Genomic DNA, 24,986 nt, shown 5'->3' with positions numbered 1-24,986 from the left:
ATTACGATATAAAGTTTTATATTAAAACTAATAAAAATATATCTGAATGAAATATATTCATGCACATTTAAGTACCTTTTAAAATATAACTAAAAGAATATCATGGAAAGTGTGCCATATTCGCACTAAATAACAAAAATTACACAAATCTTACAATAACTGGAATGAGCGCTTTAGTTTTCTTTTTTTTTTAATCGATTCAATCTACATTCGTTTACTAAACCTAAAAATCTTTACTGACTACATAATTTTTTGAAAAATAAGCTTTCAATTTTATAAGTACGGATTTATTACAGAAATTCACCAAATTAGAAAATTTGTGAGCTGTGGGTCGCTTCCAGTAACCATAGATTGTTATTGGTTACTATGACTCCCATTATTCGCTAAATTAAAAATGTGTGTGCTAGGGGTCAATTTCAATAACAACGGATTGTTAATATCTGCTAATTTTTTACTATGACTCCCCTTATTCACCAAATTACATAGTTTGTGTGCTAAGGGGTCATTTCAAGCAAAAATGAATTTTTAACAACTGCTAATTTTTTTCTATAACTCCATTATTCACTAAATTCAATAATTCTTGAGTTAGGGAGTCACTTCCAGAAACACTGAATTGTTAAAAATAACTGCTAAATTGGTTACTATGACTCCCATTATTCACTAAATTGAAAATTTGTATGCTAGGGGTCAATTCCAGTAAGAATTGATTATTAGATTCTTCTAATTTTCCACTATGACACCCATTTTCTCCAAATTACATAATTTGTGTGCTGAGGGTCAATTCCAGTAACAACGGAATGTTATCTGCTAAATTGGTTACTATGACTCCCATTATTCTCCAAATTGAAAATTTGAGTGTTAAGGGGTCAAATCCAGTAACAAAGGATTATTAACATTTGCACGTTTTCCCTATAAATACCAATATGGTTTCCCAATGTTTTTACAAGAACAATCTTAACTTGTCAGCATTAGAAGAATATAAATTATATAAGACGGGCAATTGCCGTATTAAGGAATCTTATCTGCTTTTTTAATCTAAGAAAATACAAAATTTGTTTTAAGATGCTAAATGTTTATAAAAATCAGATAATACCTTAACAGGACAATATTCTATGTAAAGCTATGTCAATATATCTACAAAATTATTTATTTCAGTTTAAACTATTCAAACTGGATATTAAAATTTTCTGTTGGAGAAGATATTCAAAATAGTTTAGGTTTGATTATTTATTATTATTATTATTATCTACAATTTTATTATAGAATAATCACTTTTAGAATGAGAATATATTTAATACCATCATGACAACAATGTGAATTTTACAAACTTCACAATGAGTTGAATAGAAATATCGTGGAAATAGGAATTTTTGAAAAAACTCTCTTCTTACTTCCTTAATCATTTAGAGAAAAAAAATTGTCTGATAATGAAAAACAGATGGAAAAAAGTCACTAATTCAAATAGGTGAGCTCAAATGAAAAAGATAAAAGAACACTTTTACAAATATCCAGCCAACAGTAAATTTAAGGATCCAAATGAGTACATTTCATAAGTGTCCTAAATATTATATATCTGCTTCCCGTGTTATGATATATACAATGCTATTTATAATTTTTGAACAAGCCTTTTTTGTTTTCAAAAAATTATTTAGCCTTTACAAAGAAACAAAAAACTAAGCACTTTTTAACAACGTTACCAATATTAAGAATAAATAACTGATATATTTTTTATCAAATTAAAAATAGGCGACACAAACATTTTTAAAATTATTTCATAAATTATTATCCATACAGAATGTTTCGAAATGTGTATTATTAAGAGCGATTAATGTTAATAACATACTATGATTAATTAAAAAAATGTTTTCAGCATATGTTTTCAAAAATTTAAACAGTAATTTTGAATTTTATACATGCTTACATTTACATCTAAAGTTAGTAACTAATTGCAGCGTTAAGAAGGATCAAAATGATTTCGTTACCACATTTTATACCAAGGAGTATTTTGCATAAGAATGAATCTTCAAAGACTATTTTCCATGCCTCTCTTGAAAAAGAATTCCAGCACTATCTCCTTTCTTGGTATTTTTTTATGGTATATTATCATTTTTTAAAGTGTAGTGACTTGATATGTCAACTACATATTGGGGATTAATATATTAATAAAACATAATATACATTTCGATATATTTTGTATGTTTGTGTCAACAGAATAAGACCCATCATTAGATGGTTCCGAAAAACCAAACTGAGACAGTGACCAAACATTTTATTTATAAAAATTTTGGAAAACAAGCGATCACTAAAATTACACCTTGCGATATTTTTTTATAAAACTGCAAGTTACTTTCGAAGATCACATTGTTGCAAGTTTTTTTTTGTGTGTATATGAAAAGTTCGGTTTTATATATATTTTTTTAAATGTGACCCTGAAATCAGAAGACAAAATCCATCAATTTTGGTCCACATTACTTTCTCACTGGTTTATCCAGCTAAACCGAATCTCATAAAATAGTTTGGAAGCTTACAACAATATAAAAAAAAACTTTTGCCATCCGAGTTCAAGGAAGCTTATTTGAAGATATGCATAAAAACTCCCTCTGTATTATATTTAATGCAGTATAGAGGTACAAGAAAAAAGAAGATAAGCTGGAGAAACATTATACCAGACACCTAAAAAAATATAAGGTAAAAAAGAGTAGCTGGCGTGCAAGGAAAAGAATAGTAGCTGGAGAAATACTTTATTAGGCACCTAAAAAGGTACAAGGGAGATTAGTTGGAAGAATACTTCATCAGATACCTTAGAAGGTAGATGACAAAGAAGAATAACCGAGAAATGCTTTATCAGATATTTATAATGTTCTTAACAAATTCTTATACTAGAAGAGTCGATTTTTGGTAATAAATTGTACAACAATCCGAAGTCCAACACAAAGACATTTCCCTTGATATAGAATTATATCTCAGAAGTTCAGTTCAGTTTATCCATGAGATAAAATGTACAAGAAAAAAAGTTTTCAAGACATTATGTGAAGATAATTCTGCAGTAATCATTTTTGAGGAAGAATATAATGAAATTTACAGAAAATTTGATTAAAACTTAGACCTGTGAATCCTTCAATTAATCAGAATTCAAATCTTGACATAATGAGATAAAATGTACAAGAAAAAAAGTTTCCAAGACATTATGTGAAGATAATTCTGCAGTAATCATTTTTGAGGAAGAATATAATGAAATTTACAGAAAATTTGATTAAAACTTAGACCTGTGAATCCTTCAATTAATCAGAATTCAAATCTTGACATAATGAGATAAAATGTACAAGAAAAAAAGTTTTCAAGACATTGTGTGAAGATAATTCTGCAGTAATCATTTTTGAGGAAGAATATAATGAAATTTACAGAAAATTTGATTAAAACTTAGACCTGTGAATCCTTCAATTAATCAGAATTCAAATCTTGACATAATGAGATCAAACATAGGAGAAAAATCAGTAGATTCAAGACACATGAAGAAATTTCTTCAGTATTCATTTCATAGGAAAATAATGTTATGTTACAATTTCTGATAGTATTAGTATATAAGTGTTAAAATAGCCCACCAAATGTGAGAAACTTGATCTCAATTCCTGAGGATAAGGTCAAGAAAAAGTACACTAAATCCTGAAGGGGAAAGTTGGGAACATACCACAACGGATAGTTCAACCGAAAGAGGGTATCTAATTGTACCATAACTATCTCATGAAATATGAAGAGCTCTTAAATTTTACTATAAAAATCAATTTACTTAAATCATGATATGGTTGGTAATAAATTACCTTTGTGCGTTATGATTCGTTTAAAGGAAGCTTCTAATTTGGAAGCACATTCTATCGTTTTCAACAGCAGATTATAAAATCATATCATTTTTTAACTCACATTTATTTGTATATATTCAGTGACGCGATCTAGACCCACTGGTATTCTTTGAAAAAAAAATATTAAAACTTGAGAATTTTGTGAGACATTTGAACTACTACATAATGTATTAATGGGAACGGAAATTTTAATGGAAATGTTTTGAATTTTTCACCAAACAAATTCGATTTTCTCTTAATAAAGAAACTTATTTGTGGAAAGAAAAAGAATATAAAAAAATTAATAGTCTCAATATAAATTTAGTTGTTTTAGGTTTCGAATTATTTCAAATATACTCGAAATGAATCCAATCACTGTACTACTACTACTACATACTCTTCCTATTATATTCGAGGAAAATGAAAGCTTTTGTTTTATCTGCCTTTTTACACTAAAAGCGATTGTTGCATTGAAATATTCAATATTTTCCATTTTCCTCGCCCTTTTAAAAACAATTTTCTTTTATAAAATGTTTGGTCACAGCTGGAGTTGTTTACCAGCATATTATAATTTCTAATCTAATAGATTTTTAAATTGTATTTCTTTTATATAAATGGCAGCATCCTTGCTAAATGTATGAGAAGCCTGAGAGCGTTACCCCATAAACGCCTCAACGAGGCGGATCTGAGAGTCAAAAAGTACCACATACACATCACTGATACAACTTTCAAGATTTTGTATGTCCAAAATAATTTAGAGATGTTTTGTCTGGCCTTCGGTAACGTAGCGACATCCTCTTTGAATATAAATCTAAACAAAATAAAAATTGAAATCAAAATTAAATTTGATTTTAACATTCAAATTAACAAAAATCTAGCACGTTAATGAATTTATATGTATCTAGATCCTACATCTGACACATGAAATATGGAAGAGAAGAAACAATTGATCTTGAGAACTTAACAGAAGGATAGGGCTGCATTTGGCAAGCTGAGACATGTATTCAAGTCAGATATACTGACATGTCACAAACTAAAGTGGTTAGGCCTTCAAGTATGACTTATGGGTCGGAAACATTGACACAAAAATAGTAATTTAAATAAGAATAACTCAACGAGACAAGGAGAGGTCCAGGAGTAACATTTCAACTTAGCTGGTCATATCGCAAGATTGTCAGATGGATGAAAAGGAATCCTAAGGATGGAACAAATAGAAACTGATGGACGGACGATTTGAAAAGGATATTTTTAAGATGCCCAAGATCGAGCAAAATGGTCTAGGTGAAGAGAGACTGATGAAGATGATGATGAGTAATCGACTCGAATATTGCAATATTGACTTTTCTAGAAAATGTTAAGTCACTAAAAGAGATAACAAAAGAAATAAGAACAGTACAGTGAGAGAAAATAACCTTTCAAAGTATGAAGGAAGTGTGTTAATTGTTAATACTTTGTACAATTATGGGATTGAATTATTGAAGTTTTTTGTGGTATAATTTTTTTAAATGAATATTTGCAGAATGGACCCTTTCTTCGACATTATCACTTCTTTATATGCACTTTCAATCTTGGAAAATCCATGCTGTGATATTATAGAAGAGCATCAAGAAAATATAAATAATACAACTGAAGAAATAAGTATAAATTGCAAAATAAGTCATTAATAATGCAAGAGTACAAGCAAATAACACAAATAGGGAAATATTTCAAGAAATAAGGAGCCTAATGATCAATTATAGTTAGTTTAAACTTCTGATAATCTTCTATTAGAAAAATATTTGAAGAATGGACCTTTTAATCGACTCATAGTTAATCAAATCACCCTCGGAAGAAAAAAATAAAACAATATTGGTTCTTTATGTTGCTACCATTTGGTTACTTATAAATTGAGAAAAAGAAGAATTTATTTTAATAATTGAAAATTATTATTTTATGTAATTAGATTTTGAACTGTTTCCAATCTTCAATCAAAATATTTTATGATGTTAATACATTTTAAAGAACTACTATGTGCCCAGCATTTTAACAAACTTTATCAAAATCTTTATATGCACTTCAAGTCTTGTTAAAATCCATGCTGTGATGTTATAGAGCAACATAGAGAAAATATGAATAATATAACTGAAGAAATTAGTAAAAGGGCTGATTTATGGGATAAAATTGCAAAATGAGTAATGAATAATGCAAAAGTACAAGCAATTAACACAAATAGAGAAATATCTCAAGAAATAAGGGGCCATCCATAAAGTACGTCACACGAATTTTAGGACTTTTGGACCCCTTCCCCCGTCTTTGTCACAGATTGTCACATTTTTATAACCCCCCTCCTGATGTGACGTCACACATTTTTTAAATTTATGTATGTATTTAAAAATAATCGAGAGAAAACAGCTATTTTCATTTTTTACTTATTTTTATTGAATAATAATCTAATAAAATCAACATAAAGTACAACATTTCATAAAATTTTTTAAATTTTCAATTCACATCCAAACTTTGCGTTTTAGTATTTTAAATTTTAACATGTGACGTCACAAAACTATTGATCCCCCCATGCCCCTTGTCACACGATGTCACACTTCGGTGATACCCTCCCTCCCCATTAACGTGTGACGTACTTTATGGATGGCCCCTAAGGCGCCTAATGATCAATTGCAGTCAGTTCAAACTTATGATAATTTTTATGAGAAAAATTGAATAGTTAATTGTTTGTAAAATGATTACCTTCTAATTCCTAAAACGTAATTTTCTAAATATTGTTCCCAATCTATTCTGGCAACATCGAAACAAAATTCTTCTCTATCTGAATCGTTTAATGTCATTGCTAATTGTCGTACATTTTCATCGTCAAATTTCCATTCTTTTGTAGTAAAGTATTCTAAGCAGGTAGCAGCTTTTTCTATTTTTTCCTGTATTCTCATTAAACTGAAAAGCAAAACAGCAAACATAATCGAAAATCACTTTTTTCTATAAAAGTCCACGTTGATGGTTCAAGGCTAATTAATTTTTTCATTTCCTAATGGGTATGCCAGGATAAATACAAAACAATGAATAATTTTATGGAGATGCAATTAGTTTTTAAGTATGTGTTGTGTACGCGCCTTTTTGATAAATTTATTACAATGAAACTTTGTTGCATTTATTTAATGATGTTTTTTAAATCTAAATGAGCGAAATCATTCTATACTCAATTTGAAGAAAAACGTTTTTTGAGCACTGGCGTCAAGTGGGGGCCTACGTTGTGAATACGCTATTTAAGTATTTCAAATGGTACTACATTTATTTCAAAAGGCCGCCATTATGGCCAAATTGAGTATAGAATGTAATAAAATATCATTGTAATACATTTCTTAAAAAGGCGTATATACATTAAAAAAAATTACCAGGATATGTAAATTCAACACTTCCAATGCATTTATAAAATATAATATTTAGCCCATTCTAAATAGATTTACTCAACAAAAAAAAAATCGATTTTTTTCAAACGTATTAATAAGGTCTCCATAATGAAGTGGCTAAGTACGAGGCTCACATGCGGGAGGTCCCAGGTTCAAGTCGCGCTGATATCATTTTTCTACTTATATAGTAATACTTATATTTAGGTGGCATTTATACATGCCGAAGAGAAGTGTTGACCAATTTAATGACACAAATTCGTCTGTTGTTTTGTTAATTTGTTTTAATCTTCATTTAAATGTTCAAAATATAATGTACTTTATAAGGAAAATTACCATATTGGTATAAGGATTTTCGTTTGAAACCACCCTTTTTTAAAAAACAAAACGAAGTTAAATTCAACCCTTTTTATGTAAATCCCACGTAAAATGAGTGGTAGTACGATTTGCGCAGAGCCATGAATGGAGTTCCTGGAAGACCGCGCCTTCGCTTGTTGAAGGACATTGAGGCGGACCTGATCCAACTAGGGGTTCGACGTTGGAGGCATGCTCAGAACAGAAAAGATTGGAATTCGATTGTTGAGAAATCACTGGATCTCAAAGGAACGTAGCGCCGGTTAAAGAAGAAGAAGAAGTAATAATTTTTAGGTGGCATTTATGCGTATCGAAGAGAAAAGTTGACAAATTTAATAACTTAACAATGTGCCACTTCAATATTAGTATTGTTAATAATTGAATTCGGGGACTACAGTGGTGTCTTCCATTTTCGCAAAAGTATCACTTCACAGAAACGTACATTAAGCGGTCGCGTGGAAAAACGTATTATTAAGGTCCCCAACATGCGGGAAGTCTCAGGTTCGAGTCGCCCTGTTACCATTTTTTATTTTTCTATTTATGCCGAAGAGTTGACCAATTTAATAACACAAATTCGTTGTTGTTAATTTGTTCTAATCTCGATTAAAATGTTTAAAATATTAATTAATAAATAATATATTTTATAAGTAATCGATTAAGCGTTATAATTTCTTCTAACGAAAAATTAAACCTACTTTACGCACTAGTGTGTAAAAATTACCATTAAACTTATATATTTGGATATAATTTTCGGTAGTAGAAAAAATATTGTATGTAATTCGTGTGTAAAGGTCTTTTTTCGATTTATTCGTCGAAAAATGCTACTATACACATAAAACTATTTTTAAATTAAATGCTTTAGTATTTTTTTGAGTATATATATATATATATATATATATATATATATATATATATATATATATATATATTTTGTACTTACATTGGTTTGCCTCCGGATATTTTAACGGCAGCGTCTATAACGTAAGCAGGAATCCAATGCCAAATAATTTGTCGTATTTTATTAACGAATTTGTAGGACGTGATGGTACCTTGAGGATAAAACGAAACATCTGAAACCGGATGCATTCTACTGAACTTGAAGCTATACTCCACGAATTCCTTCCACTTGATCGGTTTCCTTAAGCCTGAAATTTAATAAAGACTTTTAAAACATACCTACGTGAAATGAGTAATTAATTAATTTAATCACATTATATCAAAATTTCTTACCTGAGACACAATTATATATGGAATTTCTTTAATGTATGAATTGGTTCCTATCCTCCAAGCTGATACTATCATCAAATTGATGACCATATCTACTGGTACAAAATCTGCTATTTTATTCGGATCGCACAACATTGTCCTGATTAATCCCTTACCTGCAGCCGCTATGATACCTGTAATGTCCAAAAAAATACTAAATATTCGTCCTAATGAGGTACTTGCATGGTTTGATAAAAAATAAATAGTTTATATACAACTTCTGTATAAACCATTCCCACTATTCATCACTGAAATAATTTCGAAATTTAATATTTCGAAAATGTATTCCGCCGTTCTCAAAGGAGAAAACAACTACTTTCCTGGCTAATACTTCGATGAATATTAAATAACAACTCCTCTGAAAAGCGTGATGTGAATTGACCTTATTGTCGATGACTCGCAGTTGCAAGGAGGGGTTTGCACCATTGACCAGTTTCGACGTTATTACATCTCATCCGAATGATTTAACAACCCTCGTTCGCGCTTATGACCCGTGCATGTAGTTAAACATTCCCCAGCGAACGCTAACTGGTGCCTTTCTCACTTCCAACTGCGAACCACCATCAGTCAGATAGGAATCTAGCGTAGTCGCCGATGATATAGATTCCGATGGTAAATGATGTGTGTGAAATTTATCAATATAAACGATTCCTACTATTCACCTCTGAAATAATTTCGAAATTTAATATTTCAATACTATATTCTGCCGTTTGGGAATGTTTAACTGTATGAATCAAATAGCGACACTCTTTGATGTTGTTTTCAGTTCGGGTCTCAAGTCCAAACCCTTCCTTGCAACTGCGAGCCATCGACAATAAGGTCGATTCACATCACGCTTTTCAGAGGAGTTGTGATTTAATATTCGTCGAGGTATTAGCCAGGAAAGTAGTTGTTTTCTCCTTTGAAGAACGGCGGAATACATTTTCGAAATATTAAATTTCGAAATTATTTCAGAGGTGAAATATATATTATCGGCAACTACGCTAGATTTCTACCTAACTGATGGTTCGCAGTTGGAAATGAGAATGGCGCCATCTAGCGTTCGCTGGGGAATGGTTAACTACATGAACCAAACAGCGACGTTCTTTAACGTTGTCTTCATCGACAAAAAGTCGATTAACACCACGCTCTAGGAGATGTTATTGAATATTCGTCGAGCCATTAGCCAGGAAAGTAGTTGTTTTCTCCTTTGAAGAACGGCAGTTTAAGTAGCCAAGAACATATTAAAAAATGTAGTATTTCTTTATCAAACTGGAGAAATACTCCAAGAATTGATACAACCAACCAGAAAAACCAAAATATAAAAAAGACAGTAACCTAAAACCAAAAATAATGCAAGGAGTCACAGCCAAATTAAAACGACTGTAATAATCACACTAAAAGTCTATACAATTTTGAAATTAATGAAAAAGTCAGACACAAAGCTAGTCATCGCCAACGGGAAGGGGCAAGAGTTGGTAGAAAATCCTGTAGGTTTACCAAGATACGTCGAAACTTCATTCATCTGGACAAGACACAAGGAGACATTACCAGTATAAGATCAGTAGTTTCTGAAATTTGAGACACAGATGAATCGGCAGTACCGCAGGTTCCATCACAAGAACAATCACCAGCTGTTTCTAAGTCAGAAACGAGCTAGTCACCAAACACTTCTAATCATTTGCAGAAGACAACTCAACCATCGCCACCACTAAGATCATCAAGATTTGGTAGAACAATTAAAGCTATAAATAGACTTGAACTTTATAATACTTAAATCGGTAATTTCTGAGTCGAAATGTTTAAAGTTTAAAAAGAAAGGGAGACGTAAAGTATAGAAACCTAGTGTACTGCTTGAAGATTGGTGACCAGAATCAATATCTGCATTTTATCTTGTGATATTATTCGTGAAAGTCCTACATTCTTATAATTGGACAAAGAAATTGATTGAAATTAAATATTGAATGGCTTCATTGTTACCTGTAGGGCCATTCCAGTTATCAACCCAACCTTTGAGTGGTTCCTTGATACTGCTCAATACTATACTGGGTCTAATAATAACAATTGGTAAATCGCCTTTGTTCTTTTGCAACCAACATTCCGCCAGAGCTTTGGTGAACGTATATGTATTCGGTCGGTTGCCTATCAATTTCGAAGTAAAAGAATCTACGAGTTCTTCGTCCAAAGTTTCTACTAGAGTCACTATATGATCTGGATCGATAGGTGGCGGGTAAATCGTTTCTTTCACCTCGTTTCTGTCACAGTTACAGTACGCTGTAGATACGTGTACCTAATTTAAGAAAAAATATATCAATTGATAGATATACTATGTTATAATAATAGTATATTATCGACGAGTGTATAATAAAGGTTATTATTCACGAGGTGAGGTTTACTTCATCCACCGAGTGGATAATAACTAGTAGTAGAATACTATACTTTATCTACGACTACTAAATATTTTTTGTTGGAAAATTTTGTTATATTATTAGAATTACATTTTCTACATCTATTTTTAGTTGGTTTTACAACATAGAATATTAAAACACTGAGAAATCTAAACACACAATAATGTTGACATATTTTAGTAAAATTTATATATGTTTCAAAAACCATAATACGTTAAGAAACGACAAACATATTTAATATCGTTGACAGCTCAATGTTAATGCTCCGTGTCTTTAAACTGGAGGTCCCGGGTTCGAATCTGGTATAAGAAAATTTATTTTTTAATTTTTTTATTTGTGCAGAACTACATTGACAATAATCAGTTGTGTATTTACATGACAAATTTCTAAAAACCGATTTTTTGTAGCAAAGCAATATGATATAACTAAATCAACCGATTTTTTTAAACTTGTTTGAAAGATATTTTGTCCAAATACACGAAATATATAAATTCTAAGCAATTAAATTAGCAACGTGAATGCTAGAGGACGTTGTTTTATATATTTTAGATATTAAAACTAAACTAAATGAATTAACTTGATTTCTAAAAACAAAACTATTAAATAAACGTGAATATACCACAAGATTTTGAATAATATTTACTCAGATAGTCTTACAAAATATAGTACAGTACTAAAATATTGATAATAATAATTAAATGTTAATAGCTTTGAAATAATCGATTATAGCGTGATAATATAACCTCCAATTATCATTTAATATATTTGATGGATATAGCACATTCCAATTATCAAAATTCGACATTATAACGACTTACCAGTGCTTCGAGATGATCCATACGTTTACACAATTCTACTAGACGTTGAGTGCCCAACATATTGATTGTAACGGATAATTTGAGCTTCTCGTCGAATTTGACAGTGGCCGCGCTGTGGAAAACAATGTTGACGCTTCGTTCGAGTACGGCCCTGTCGCTTACGCTTATATTTAATTCCGGTTGAGTTATGTCACCTTCTATAGGTAGTACTTTTTGAAGATCTGACGGTCGTTCTTTTCTGATTGTGTCAAATAGCTATAACAAATTCCCTTATAAATATAAACGACTGATATTTCGATTTCTCTTTTAAAAACTATTAAAAACCTTCGAAAGCAGTAAATTGCAAATAGTAGAGCAAACGTTGATACGATTGTGGATTTAGTCGTATTAATTTATTACTTCTACGATTTCTTATCTTAAATAATTCTTGTAAAATAAAATATAAAAATATATTCGCATCGCATAGCATCGCGTATATAGCTATCGAGAAAAAAATCCTAACCTCAAAATTTGGCGTCACGTGTGACATTGATGAAGTAAATCGATTTTTGGCAAAATTTCTTTTAGTTAGTCACACGACTTATTAAGTAATGTATTAACTTATTACAAAGTCTATTCTTTGCCGTATTCGCCGATACTTCATACCAAATAACGCTTATTTTTGCTCTAATAAAATTTCATCAGAAACTAAATCGTAAAGGAAACAAAACAAAATTACAAGAGTAAGTAATAAAGAGAAAACGCGCCTATAAACAACATACACAACGCGCTGCTTATTTCGTTCTCCGGTTCTAACCTCCAATTAAAAAATATTTCTTCGTTAATTTTATCTTCTAAAACTGATTTAAGTAAATCACATCTGCTGCATGTATCGTTTTGATAAAAACCAAAGGAAATATTGTACAATCTAGTCAATTTTGCTTTATTTAGTTCTTTAGGCAAATACACCCTTGATGTATCTTTTAATGAATAGTGGGATTTCCTCCCTTTTAAGTGATTTAATGAGGTCAATAAATCTCAATTTAGTTTCATTTGGCAGTTGATTTTGTCTGTTTTTGTATTTACCACGACCATCTATTTGTGCTTCACCAAATTCGGTCAACTGTTTCTTTAACGTTTGCACACGGCGGTTTGTTATACTGTGTAAGGTTAAAAAAGCTTCGTGGCAAACTGTTACATCTATTAATGTCTCGCTATCAACAACATAAGGACGTACACTATGAAAATAAGAGGACATGTGATTAATTGCCTCTGCATCATACTTTCTGATGCGACGCCGCTGAACAGGAACAACGGTGATCAATCCACACAAATACTAATTCTATTTGTTATAATGACCCAGTTAAATATTATATGTTGCCGTTCCTTGGGCAACAAATAACTTATACCGGAAGCACCTGTAATACTTGACATTACTTTTCATCACGTCCTTTATTCTTCCTGACTTCTTCTTTCTTATCGCGTATTACATTGTTCAAAAGTCCCATCTACACTGTATGTTTCACTATAATCACTCAACATCCTGCAATTTAAATATTTAAAGAGGTTATAGATCTGTCCAACAACACAGTAACGAGAGAAAACTCAGCTGATATGATCGTTATTCCACGTTAGTTCCAATCTTTTGACTGTTATAACTCTCGCCTAAATCATAGTACAGTTGAACATTACTTGTAATAATCAAACGGTTCCCGTGGTAACCTGAATTTGGCAGAAAATTGGACTTTGATCGTTTTTCTCCGTGGTCCTACATTTGTTCATGTAAGTACGGGAGGAAGAGACTCGAATATCTACACGAAACTACCAAAAAAGAGCACAAGACTTTTTTTGGATACTAGAATAAGATTTTAATAACGTTTACCACGTTTTTTTTTGTTTTCGAGGTGAATGTATGGTTGATTTTATCTCAGAATAGTTATTTGTATGCCAAGGACTGAAAGTGCTACTTTGTTGGACAAGTCTGAAAATTGCGAGACAAGCGAAGCAAAGAGAGTAACAGACGAGTATTTCAGCCGCGGCGTACACAACATTTTTTAGACGACGCAAAAGAATGTAACAAGAATTCTATTATATTTCCTCTGGTTAAAATTTTTGATGTTTTTGCAGTGTATCCTTTGTTTTGTTTCTTCAGGAAATTAATGAGTTTTGAATATTTGTTGATCTTGTTTTATTGCGAGAGTACTTTTAATCGTCGAGAATGTAGAAAGTAGAGCTTTTCCAGATGAATGAATGAATAAGCGAGCACTCCGTTGGGTTTTTCGCCTTTTTCTGCTGATAACACATCATAAAGAGCTCGTACTGTTTTTCGTACCTTGCACGAAATTTATCCGGCAACGAATTAAGAACGGCCGCATTACTTTCTTCGGTGAGATTAGGAGGCGTGGATTCGAGAAACTCTTCATTGCCGATGTTTTCTTTTTCATCATCATTCATTGTCATTAATTTAGACAAAACTTCGGATAAAACAAATTATTTTAGAAAATTTAAGGTCATGCAAAATCATCGAAGTGAAATTGTCAACTGTCAACATTGAAGTGGCTAGAGTCACTCCAGAGCGTCCCGAAACTGTTTTGCAGTACGGAACTGTCACTTTCACTATATTGAACACTCAAAACGCAACTTTCGGTATGTAAATGAAGATAGAACGAACAACTTTCAGATGGCGTTGTCTAAAAAAGCACTTTAAGCAGGTATATTTAGACTAAAATTTCAAACAACACTTTTTATTGTTTATGAAACAACAAAATTTGTTCGTATTCTGGTTTTGTTGTTCACCTCTATTGAAGATTGATAGAAAATTAACAGATGTCTTTCACTTCATAATTTTCGCGAATTAAATGCTATGATCACTATTTGTGTTTTACACTTGAACTATAGATACGACAAAACACTGTTTTATTTTTGTAATAATTTTGCGTAACTTTCATTTCAGATCAAACGGTGCAGATTATAATCTCGAAATATTATATTTAGATACAGCTTATTTGTTTGTTATTTACGTTTAAATGTATACTAATGTTATACTATTATAGAACGTTGAAAAAAACTAATAAGAAAGTGAAATTTATCAAAAAAGTAAACTCGTGCAGGATGTTTAAAAAATTATATTGGAAAAAACATTAATCACCATAATCATATTAATAAAAATAACAATTAAAAGTGAGATAAAAGTGAATGAAATGTATTACAGTTTTTCTATTCTTACTTGAAGAAGCAAAAAAGGGAAAAAAAAGATTCTTCCGTCTTCAGCGTTTCCCTTTGTTAGAATATCTCAGTTGTATTATAATAGATAATATTGTTATTTTTAATTTTTATATTTTACTTATACTTTATATTTTTGAGTCGAAAAAGGGCCTTTACACACGAATTGCATACAATATTTTTTCTAGTACCGAAAAATTGTCAAAATAAAGAAGTTTGATGGTAATTTTCCTTATAAAATCTATTTTTATTGATATTTTGAATATTTTAATTAAGATTAAAACAAAACAACAGACGAATTTGTGTTACTAAATTGGTCAAATCTTCTCTTCGGCATGTATAAATGCCACCTATATTACTATATAAGTAGAAAAATATAAAATGGCATTAGCGTGACTTGAACCTGGGACCTCCCAAATGTGAGCCTCGAACTTTTACCACTACACTATTGAGACCTTAATAATACGTTTTTTACGCATTCGAAAGTTTGTCTACAGTACGTACGTTACGCACGGTAGTAGAAAAAATGTTTTCGTTATTCGGTTTAATAGTAGACATAATGATTTATGGGATGATTGGCTCGAATTTTCTAATTATTCTGGCAGTTACGATAGATTTGTACCATAGGCTAAACACTTTTCGCAATCCCATGTTGATTTAGCTCAAAAAAAGAGATACCGCAAATTACGAAATTTTATAGTTTGAAAAACAAGTATGTGAAAAAAAGCTCATAGGCGTATCGTATAAAGACTGCCACTGTAATCTTGTATATTTAATACTACAGGGTTTAGAGTACATTAAAAGCAAAACTATGTAAATAAAATTGTTTATATACTTTAGTGCGATAGTCAAGTTATACAGGGTGTTTCTATATTCCACCGACAACGCTCTACCACAGAGAAATCTCAATAAATGATTCATTTTGATATAGGAATACGAACCCTTCAAAATTTATATCAAAATCAAAAATTTGCCATAAATCCATAGCCATAATTTTTCTTTCAAATTTGGTGATCAATATGCTTCTTAATGAAGTAATATTTTGACATAAACAAACTTTGGAAAAAATTAACCAGTGGCGCGTTGTCAGGGTTAGTTGTCACTTTTATCCTCCTATTTCTTACGCCACTGGAGCAAATTCTTTGTTTCATATTGCTTGATTGTTTATAGTTAAAAAACTAATAATCGTTTATGAAACTAAAATGAACGGTGTTGTAGAAATTTGCCTCTAAACAAAAGTCTGCAGGCACGTAAGTAATTTACAAATTAATATTAATTATTTATTCAACTTGGAATAATGATTAAGTATAAATAGTTCTAAACAAATAAAAATTATTCATAATCCCAATTGTTTAAACTGTTGGCCGCTTATTTCAATACACTTATTACACCGTTTTGTCATTGAAAAACGTGATATTGAAAAAATGGGGCGGATAAAAGTGACAACTAACCCTGACAGTGCGCCACTGGTTAAATTTTTTCAAAGTTTGTTTATCTCAAAATATCATTTCATTAATGAGCATATTGGTTACCAAATTTGAAAGAAAATTTAAATGCGTTCCTGATTTATGGCAAATTTTTTATTTTGAATTAAAATTTTAAACACCCTATATCTCAGCGACTAGGCTACGTATTGCTATATCAAAATGAATCATTTATTGAGATCTCTCTTATAGAGCGTTGTCGGTCGAATCCAGAAACGCCCTGTATAATAATCTGCAAATGATGTATGAAAAAATTGTATTGAATACGAAATAAGAAAAGAAAATTAATATTTTATTCTACCACGCCTAATGTCAATAATAATTAATCTTGACTATTTCATTTCTGGAAAGTCTTGCTCTACAAATCAATATATTGGTAATAATTTAATATTTTGTAGAGATTTATTATATAAAATGTGGATGCTTAATTATTTTTTACTTGTGTAGATGACATTCGACCGATCCAAAACGCCATACAAATATTTTATGTGTTTTTTAATACTTTTAATTAAAAGTTGTTTATGAAGAATTATTCACATTAAAACCCAAACTACTTAACGTATAAAAAAAATGGGACGCTGCTGAAGGCGGCAGAATCGTTTGTTATTTTTTACTTTGACCCAATTTTTTACTCTTCAAGTAAGAATAAAACTACTGTGCTTAATTAAATTAAAATATGAAATACTGAATAAAAATAAAGTAAATCTTCTTTTTTATGAATAATTTTGAATGGCTAGTGACCTTTTGAAACTTAATTTTTGAATTTTGAATTAATATCACTCCATGACCGGTAATTGACAGAACGAAGGTTGACCAAGTCGTAAGGTGAAAGTTAAGCGGACAAGGTCGGTTACGTCTTTGAATTCAAGACACGGTTCCGGGTCAAAATCGGTCATCGGTATTTACTTGCACTATGTTTAAAATTGATGCAGCACGTCGTCCACCCATTACGTGTTCGCAAAAAATAATTATATGGAACATTTTTAACTGTTTATTTTATTTGAGAAATTTCGCTGGAAGCCGATGAACAATAAAAATTTCTGTTCCCGAAAACGGGAACCAACCGATTTAAATTCAAATGTTTACCAGATACTCGTATCACCACACATTAAATTATTGTTCCTGAAAGGATTATAGACTTCTCGCAAAGGGAAGGGGTAAAAAATTTTTTGACACAAATATGATAAGCTACCCCACAACGATCATTATGAAACTCCTATACATACACTATTGATATCACGAGAAATCGATTTATCATAACATATCTACCGAAAGTTACCATTATCTCAGAAAGGCTAATAGATATCGAACCATGGATAACCTTGATCGATAGATTTCATCAAGATCTATATGTGTGTCAAAACTCATGACGATTGACACATGCGCAGAAGAGTTTCTGTGGAAAAAGTATGCAAACTCGCTGGCGCCCGTTTTGGCAAATATTACGCTTATTGAACAATATCTAACATTTATTCATAACTAGTTACATAAATTAATTTTATCCTCTCGACCACAGGGTTGTGTACACTGCTTCGTGAATTCTTCTTTTTAAACCAAAGTATCTAATTCCCGGTTTCTATGGTATGTCGATTAGTATCGTCGTATAGTATAGTTTTGAATGTAGCGACGGCATTATAAACTCATAATAGAACAAAATTTTAAAAGAAAATAATGATAATAATAAAAAATAACTACATAAACACAAAACACTAAACACAAAAAAATATCACCAGCACACAAAGATCCAGTAACTTCAACCTAATATTAATGGCCAAGAAAACATTCCGATTCCAGCGTGACGTAATGCGCGAGGCATCATACAAGTGTATGTGTATCGTGTATACACGTACTTGTCGCTTTCCGGCCAGGAACGCCTCCGCAGTCGTACATTTTGGTTCTATGATTCCAACTACCCGATCTAAAAAAATCTACTGATGACAACTGATGTCAAGAATGATTGATGATGATGATCCTACGAAACCAAGATATCGTACGTTTCACGAAAGCTCAATAAAATGGTTTGGACGTTTTCAAAATATGAAACACGCTATACCGAGATAATCAGGGTTAAATTTTAATTATTATATGAAAAAAAAAAAGGTTAGGGGACGCTATAACAATTAAAACGTGCACGAAAACGCTGATTCATAGGTTAGAGTCGTCAATTATAAAAACGAGTTCATTCAGGTGGTACTTAGACAAGTGCAATGAGACGATTTTGTTTATACTTCGTATATTAATAATAATTTCTATACATTTGAACTACTTAACTACTCGAAGTTATTATTTTAATATGGTCCGTTAATCAGGTGTTTATGTGTAGAATAAAAAGTTAAGTTCTAAGTGGATAACTGTGTCACGATTATATTTTTAAGATCTGTATGTATCGGTGGTGTAACATATGTTGAGCGAGGATTTTTTTTTAAATTAGAATGATACTTAATTTTATTACAAACAAAAGAAATCTTCACAGATGTCTTTGTTATTAAGTTGCATTCGGTACTATCACATACAAAAAGAAATTTTAAGTTTTCGTCTATGTATCAGAAGTTTTTGCGATATTGCCAAATTTAATTCTATTTCCGACATAATCGGATATAAATTTTTCTAACAAAAATTTTTGTATCCTGTATACGAAAGCCAATCGAGATTTCACGAAATTAGAGAAGTTGGATTTAGCAAACTTGTTAAATTTTTATGCCTTATACCTCAACATGAAGATGTCAGCACTTGTCAATATAAGTTGAGAAATATATATGCGCATGCGTTGAGAGATTCTCACTAAAACTGAAGCCATTTTGAATGCTCAGTGAGTCGTAAAGATTTTTCTAAAACGAGTTTTTGTTTTTGAACGGCAATACGACTACACTACATGAAAGATGAATTAAAGACTGTGTACTGAGACTATGCACTATCATTTAAGACCGTAAAATTTTGGGCAGCGAATTCCAATGTGACCCTATTAGTTTGATTGACGATAAGCGTTCGGAATGACCGAAAACTGCGATAACCAGCGGAAAATTCCATCACATTTTAATGTACGACCATTGGATTAACGCGTAATCCAAAATACTAACAACTTGAAAGATACTACAGCTTGTATCACTAACAGAATTTCTAGACATGTCGAGGAAAATAACATCTTAGCAGACGAACAGAAAGGTTGCAGAAGAGATCACCAAGTGTGCACAAAACAACTTATCATGGACTCTGTGATACTTCGCCAAGCACAGAGAGATCACCGGAATATACTGCTTTCGTGAATTACAAGAAAGCGTTTGATAGTACTTCATTTCTGGCTTATCTTACAAAGTTCACCCAATTATTGTAAGCTTCATTTTAACAACGATGAAGGCATGGCGAACGAACCTACATCTTTAAATCGGTCAAAACTCCCTTAGTACTGACGAAATACCCTTTCGTCGGGGAATATACCAGGGCGAGTCCGTTGTGGTTCTGCTTTGCAATGAATCTCCTAACTACCCTACTCAATGAAATGAAATTTCAAATTTTAAGACACCCACTTGAGATTGTCCTAAATAATATGGAAAAAAAAATGAAAAATAGTAAATCTTCTGGTACTTACCGGTGAGTGTAATAATTGTTGCAATCGTTCTTGTGCTAACTGACCCTTTTTGGGTCTGATTAGTAGATATATTTTCACTACGCCTGGACAGGACCTCAGCAACTTCTCCAAAAGTACTTTACCCATAAATCCAGTACACCCCGTGATGAATAGAGTCTTTCCATTGTAGAACTCGCTGATACTACTGGAATTGTTAACGGTGTTTTGAAGAGCGGACATCCTTTCCTCTTTCAACATGTAATAGGGAAGAATATCAAGTTTTTCGTATAACTACTACAAGCTAATCATATATTTAAAAATATGTATCAACATTTGTCACTTCTTCTTTTCTAATAAAATAAATGTTTTTTGGGTTATTTGAATTTGTGCTTGATAAAGATAACTCTTATTATATTATTTTTGTTTTCGTCTTGGAGGGGTTTCACATCATCTTGTCTGTGTATCTGCAAAAATACAAAAACTAATTGTCACTTTGACATGTATGTTCTACGGGTATACGTGATGCAATAATAATAAACCGACAGGTTAAAATACGTGACATTACTTCTTATGTCAATTTTTTACTCAATCGGTAAATAAAGAGAGAGCTTTATACATCAATTCAAATTATATAGGGTGTTCTGTAAATTGGGAAAGTGCTGTGTACAATTTCTCAATAAAATTGTTCTAATATTGTAGGTTTGAGATACAAACTAATAAACGTTGTACATAAATAATTTTATTAGTAATTTCACAAACATCAAAATTTTATCATTTTTAAACTTCCAGTATTACCAAGCAAACTATTTTTCTCTATAATGCATTATAATATAATAAAAATGGTTATATCTTGTTACTGTTTTTGATGTTAAGACGAAGACAGCCCAGGACTAGTGAAAAAAACTCTCCTCGATGAAAGTGGAGCTCAATCTCTTCAAGGCATTTGGTACATCAAATCTCCCAAAAGAAGATTCGAGAGATCATGGGTGAAATCAGAAAAACAAGATGAGACCAAAACGAGAAAAAAAGACCACCAAGGCAAAAAACTAATTATTAGAGGGCCTGCTGATCCCTCACATACAACTGTGAACGCGGTATATTAGTTTGATTTATTAAGTCAGTTGCGTCAAACATTTATCGAATAAAGGAGCGGCAAAATCAGCTGATGTGTGCACTGCTCCGCTTTATTGTACACGAATGTGGCTCTACAGATATTGAACATCCACCAACAGCCCTGATCTAGCCCCGTCCGACTATTTTTTTGTTCGGGAAGATGAATGCCGAGTAAAGGGGTAAAATATTTAACAGCGACGCTAAACGAACATTTTGACTTCAAAGATGTATCACACTTTTACAGTGACCTAGAAGTTTTCGTTACACGAAAAGTGTGTGGATATAAAAAGGAGGAATACATTGAAAAATAATCACAGTTTTTTATTTATGACCTTTCTTTCTATGTTAGGCTAAGAAATTCAATTAGGAATAGTGGTGTTAAAGTTTCATAAAGTGGAGATTTTGTTCAATGAAAAGTGTAATTTCGTAATTTTACAAAAAATAATATTTGTCGTAATTTTTTTGTTCCTAAAATATGATTTCAGTTCATTTTTCTGTACATCACTGACATGAATTGAATTGACATTCTTACGAGCTGCATCACTATCTACAACTTTTGATAAATTAAATTTTTTATTATTATTTTTGAGAAATATAACACTGACGAGGCGAATTAAGAAATACCTGGAGAAACCAAATTGAAAAAGACACCAGAATTCTGAAAATAGTAGATTGGAAAGCAAAATGCAAAAAACCAAAAGAATGGAGAAAGCTGACAAACGAAGCCAGGACCAATTGATATTTAATATTGGTAAGGGAAAGTTTTGAAATTTTTTCTAGATAACGATAGAATTTCCAATTTTAGAAAAAAAACTAACAAATCCAATCATAACATTTATAATTGAACGTTAGACAAAAATTTACAACATCAATATTCACAGAGTGAAAATTTCTACGCCCCAATTTAAATTTGCGATGAATATAATTGATTTATCTAAGCAATCCAACATGGAAAATCAATGGTTAGACAATTACCAGAACCCTTCGCAAAAAAAGTTGATTGAAGCGGAATGTCTTGTGTGTCTGATTGAATTTTGAAGATTTAATGTACTTCGAAACCTTTCCAGATGGTCCAGTATGAATTCCGAGGTATATAGTGGACAACTGATATTATTTCATGAGGTTTTATCCGATAAATATCCAGTTTAGATTAACCGAAATCGGGTTCTCTTACAACACATCCAGCATTTAGTCCTGATCTTGCACCATCAGATTATTTATTAGATACAAGGCGATATTCTTGTATAGGAAAAAATTTTAATTCGAAGGAGATGTTGAAAATGAAGAGCGACAATTTTTTTAAAGTTCCAAGGAAGGTTCGACCAAATGCTCAAAGGAGGATTAAAACCATCGAATATTTAATAAACAAAGTGAACATTGGAAAGCGATATTATTTATAACTAACTTCAACTTTTCAACAATAGAAAGTAATCGAAAAAAAAAAAATTCTATAAAATATTCTATTTGAAAATTAATTTTGATTCTTTGAGAGACAATAAAATTATTTTATTATCTACATTTGGTACTCACTAGTAATTTATTTCGAGATATATTCTTTTTCGTAGAAGAGAATTCGAGAAAAATCAGTGTCACAAAAATTAGTCACCTTGATACCAACCACTATACCACCAAATAATCACTAGAACACCACTTTCACGTCTTAGAAACTCACCAAAGAAATTGAGAATCCGGAGGTAGTAGCGGGGAGGTCAGTAGGCCATCATTTTATACAGAACCGTATCCACTACACTTTAAAATATATAGAAAAAATTATTTATATTGAATCTATACAAATTAATGATAGTTTTAATAACAATAAAAAGGTACAGGATGGACGAATTTTTTTTGAAATAAATGTATTAAACTGAGAAAAAAAATTAGCGGGGAATGAAATTTTGGGATTATAACCAGAAAAAATTGTTAAAAAAGTATGAAAAAATATATATTTCTTCCCATCAAAATCAATTGGGAGATATATACTACCGGTCAAAAGTTTTAGCCCACCCCATAATCCATTCTTCAAATTCCAAAATATTCGTTATTTGGTTACTTTATACGACAGCATATTTATATTTTGTTGGTGTAATGTGCTGTAATTTATATCTGAGAACAAAACAGCGAAACTTCATTCTCATTCGCGTCCAGCTTTAGATTATGCCAAGGATCAAAGTAGTGCAGGACCTGAGTGTCATTAGCATATGCTTGAATGTGAAACTGAGAGACACTGCCAACTATTGAACCCTGTAGGACACCAGATACTATTTTACCAGCCTCAGATAAACTCGGATCCAAATAAACTCTTTGTCTTCTCCTTTTTAAAGAACACTCAAAAAACATAGAAGATCATGATTCAACTCCAAGGAGACATATATGGTAGCCTTCTCCTTATCCAGTGCTAATATTATATTATATCAGTAATACAGAGGTCGGCAACGTTCTCAAAAAACCGGCAGTGAGGCAACGATTATAAGTCTGTCAACGCTTTCGAAAAAAAATTAAAGCATGTTCGTGTTTCAAACACGTGTTCGTCGAGTAGACGTATTTTCAGGATAAATAACCGATGAATAACAGGTAGATGCCTCATGAAATACTTTTTTTGTTACGTCTGCATACGAAAGCGAATTACGAAACAATGTTTATCGAATTCCAACAACAATTTCCGAAATCGTCGCTACCAAATCGATAGTGTGGAAAACGTACCAGACATTTTTAAAAACGGGCTCTGTTACTGACGCGTGGAGCTGGCGTTAGTTGAACTGCCGAACCAATCTGTTATCGGGAGAACCTCAAATATTCGATCATGCATGCATTATCATCACGAGGATGATTTTGGAATTTTGCGAGAGATGGCTCGGATGCAGTTAGAATGATCCGCAGTTCTAGCATTCCATTTTGTGGTCGAATGAAGCAACCTTCGAGCTGAACGGTACGGTCAATTGATATAACTGCCTTTAATGACCAGAATCTTTACGTCTTATTGAAGAAGAACTAAACCTGCCTGGAATGTGTGTGGGAAGGTATCCATTCAGGTATCTGGATATGCTCGAAGATTTACGTGGACAAATGGATGGACAACGAAACAAAACTCGCGAACATCCATCATTTAATGCAGGAGCTTCACCCACCAAGCATTATGTGATTTCTTCCTGTGGGGTCTTTTCAAGGACCGCTTTTTTGCAAGAGGACCACGAATTTTTCTCGTCCTTTGAACTGCAATTGAAGAAGAATTTGTAACTCTTCGCGGACAGCTTGACGTCCTTTGCCGGACCTGCTTCTCCATTGAGAAACGTTGCCGTAAATGCATTGAACAATCCTGACTGATGCACGGGAAGAAGATTATTTCTTTTAGAGAGAATGTGTTATCAGAATTTTTATTTAATCCCCTCAACTACGTTGATGCGCTTCTTGATTTTATATAAAACTCGGTGTTCGAGAGTTCAATGTCTTCGCTCGCGGTCTCCTTGGCAGTGATATCCAATTAAGTATTAAGTATATTTATATACGTTGTTTGGAAATTGAGAAATTGAAGACAGTTACATTTTGAAACGTCAGAAGAGAAAGAATTTC

General features: G+C 31.8%; 1 protein-coding gene across 1 annotated transcript; it reads right to left on the bottom strand.

The window, feature by feature from the left end:
• Positions 1-177: 177 nt before the first annotated feature.
• Positions 178-23,012, bottom strand: LOC130450658 (putative fatty acyl-CoA reductase CG5065). The gene is given in 9 exon segments (XM_056789176.1): positions 178-4,647; positions 6,561-6,761; positions 8,526-8,730; positions 8,816-8,833; positions 8,836-8,985; positions 10,811-11,120; positions 12,057-12,311; positions 20,328-20,770; positions 22,950-23,012. Coding segments are annotated over 8 exon segments (1,581 nt in total). The 5' UTR covers positions 20,565-20,770; positions 22,950-23,012; the 3' UTR covers positions 178-4,442.
• Between the last annotated feature and the right edge of the window lie 1,974 nt (positions 23,013-24,986).

The sequence above is a fragment of the Diorhabda sublineata genome, chromosome 1 (assembly GCF_026230105.1).
Source record: "Diorhabda sublineata isolate icDioSubl1.1 chromosome 1, icDioSubl1.1, whole genome shotgun sequence".
Taxonomy (NCBI): domain Eukaryota; kingdom Metazoa; phylum Arthropoda; class Insecta; order Coleoptera; family Chrysomelidae; genus Diorhabda; species Diorhabda sublineata.
The sequence above is the reverse complement of the archived record's forward strand: the minus strand, read 5'-3'. Positions and strand labels throughout refer to the sequence as shown.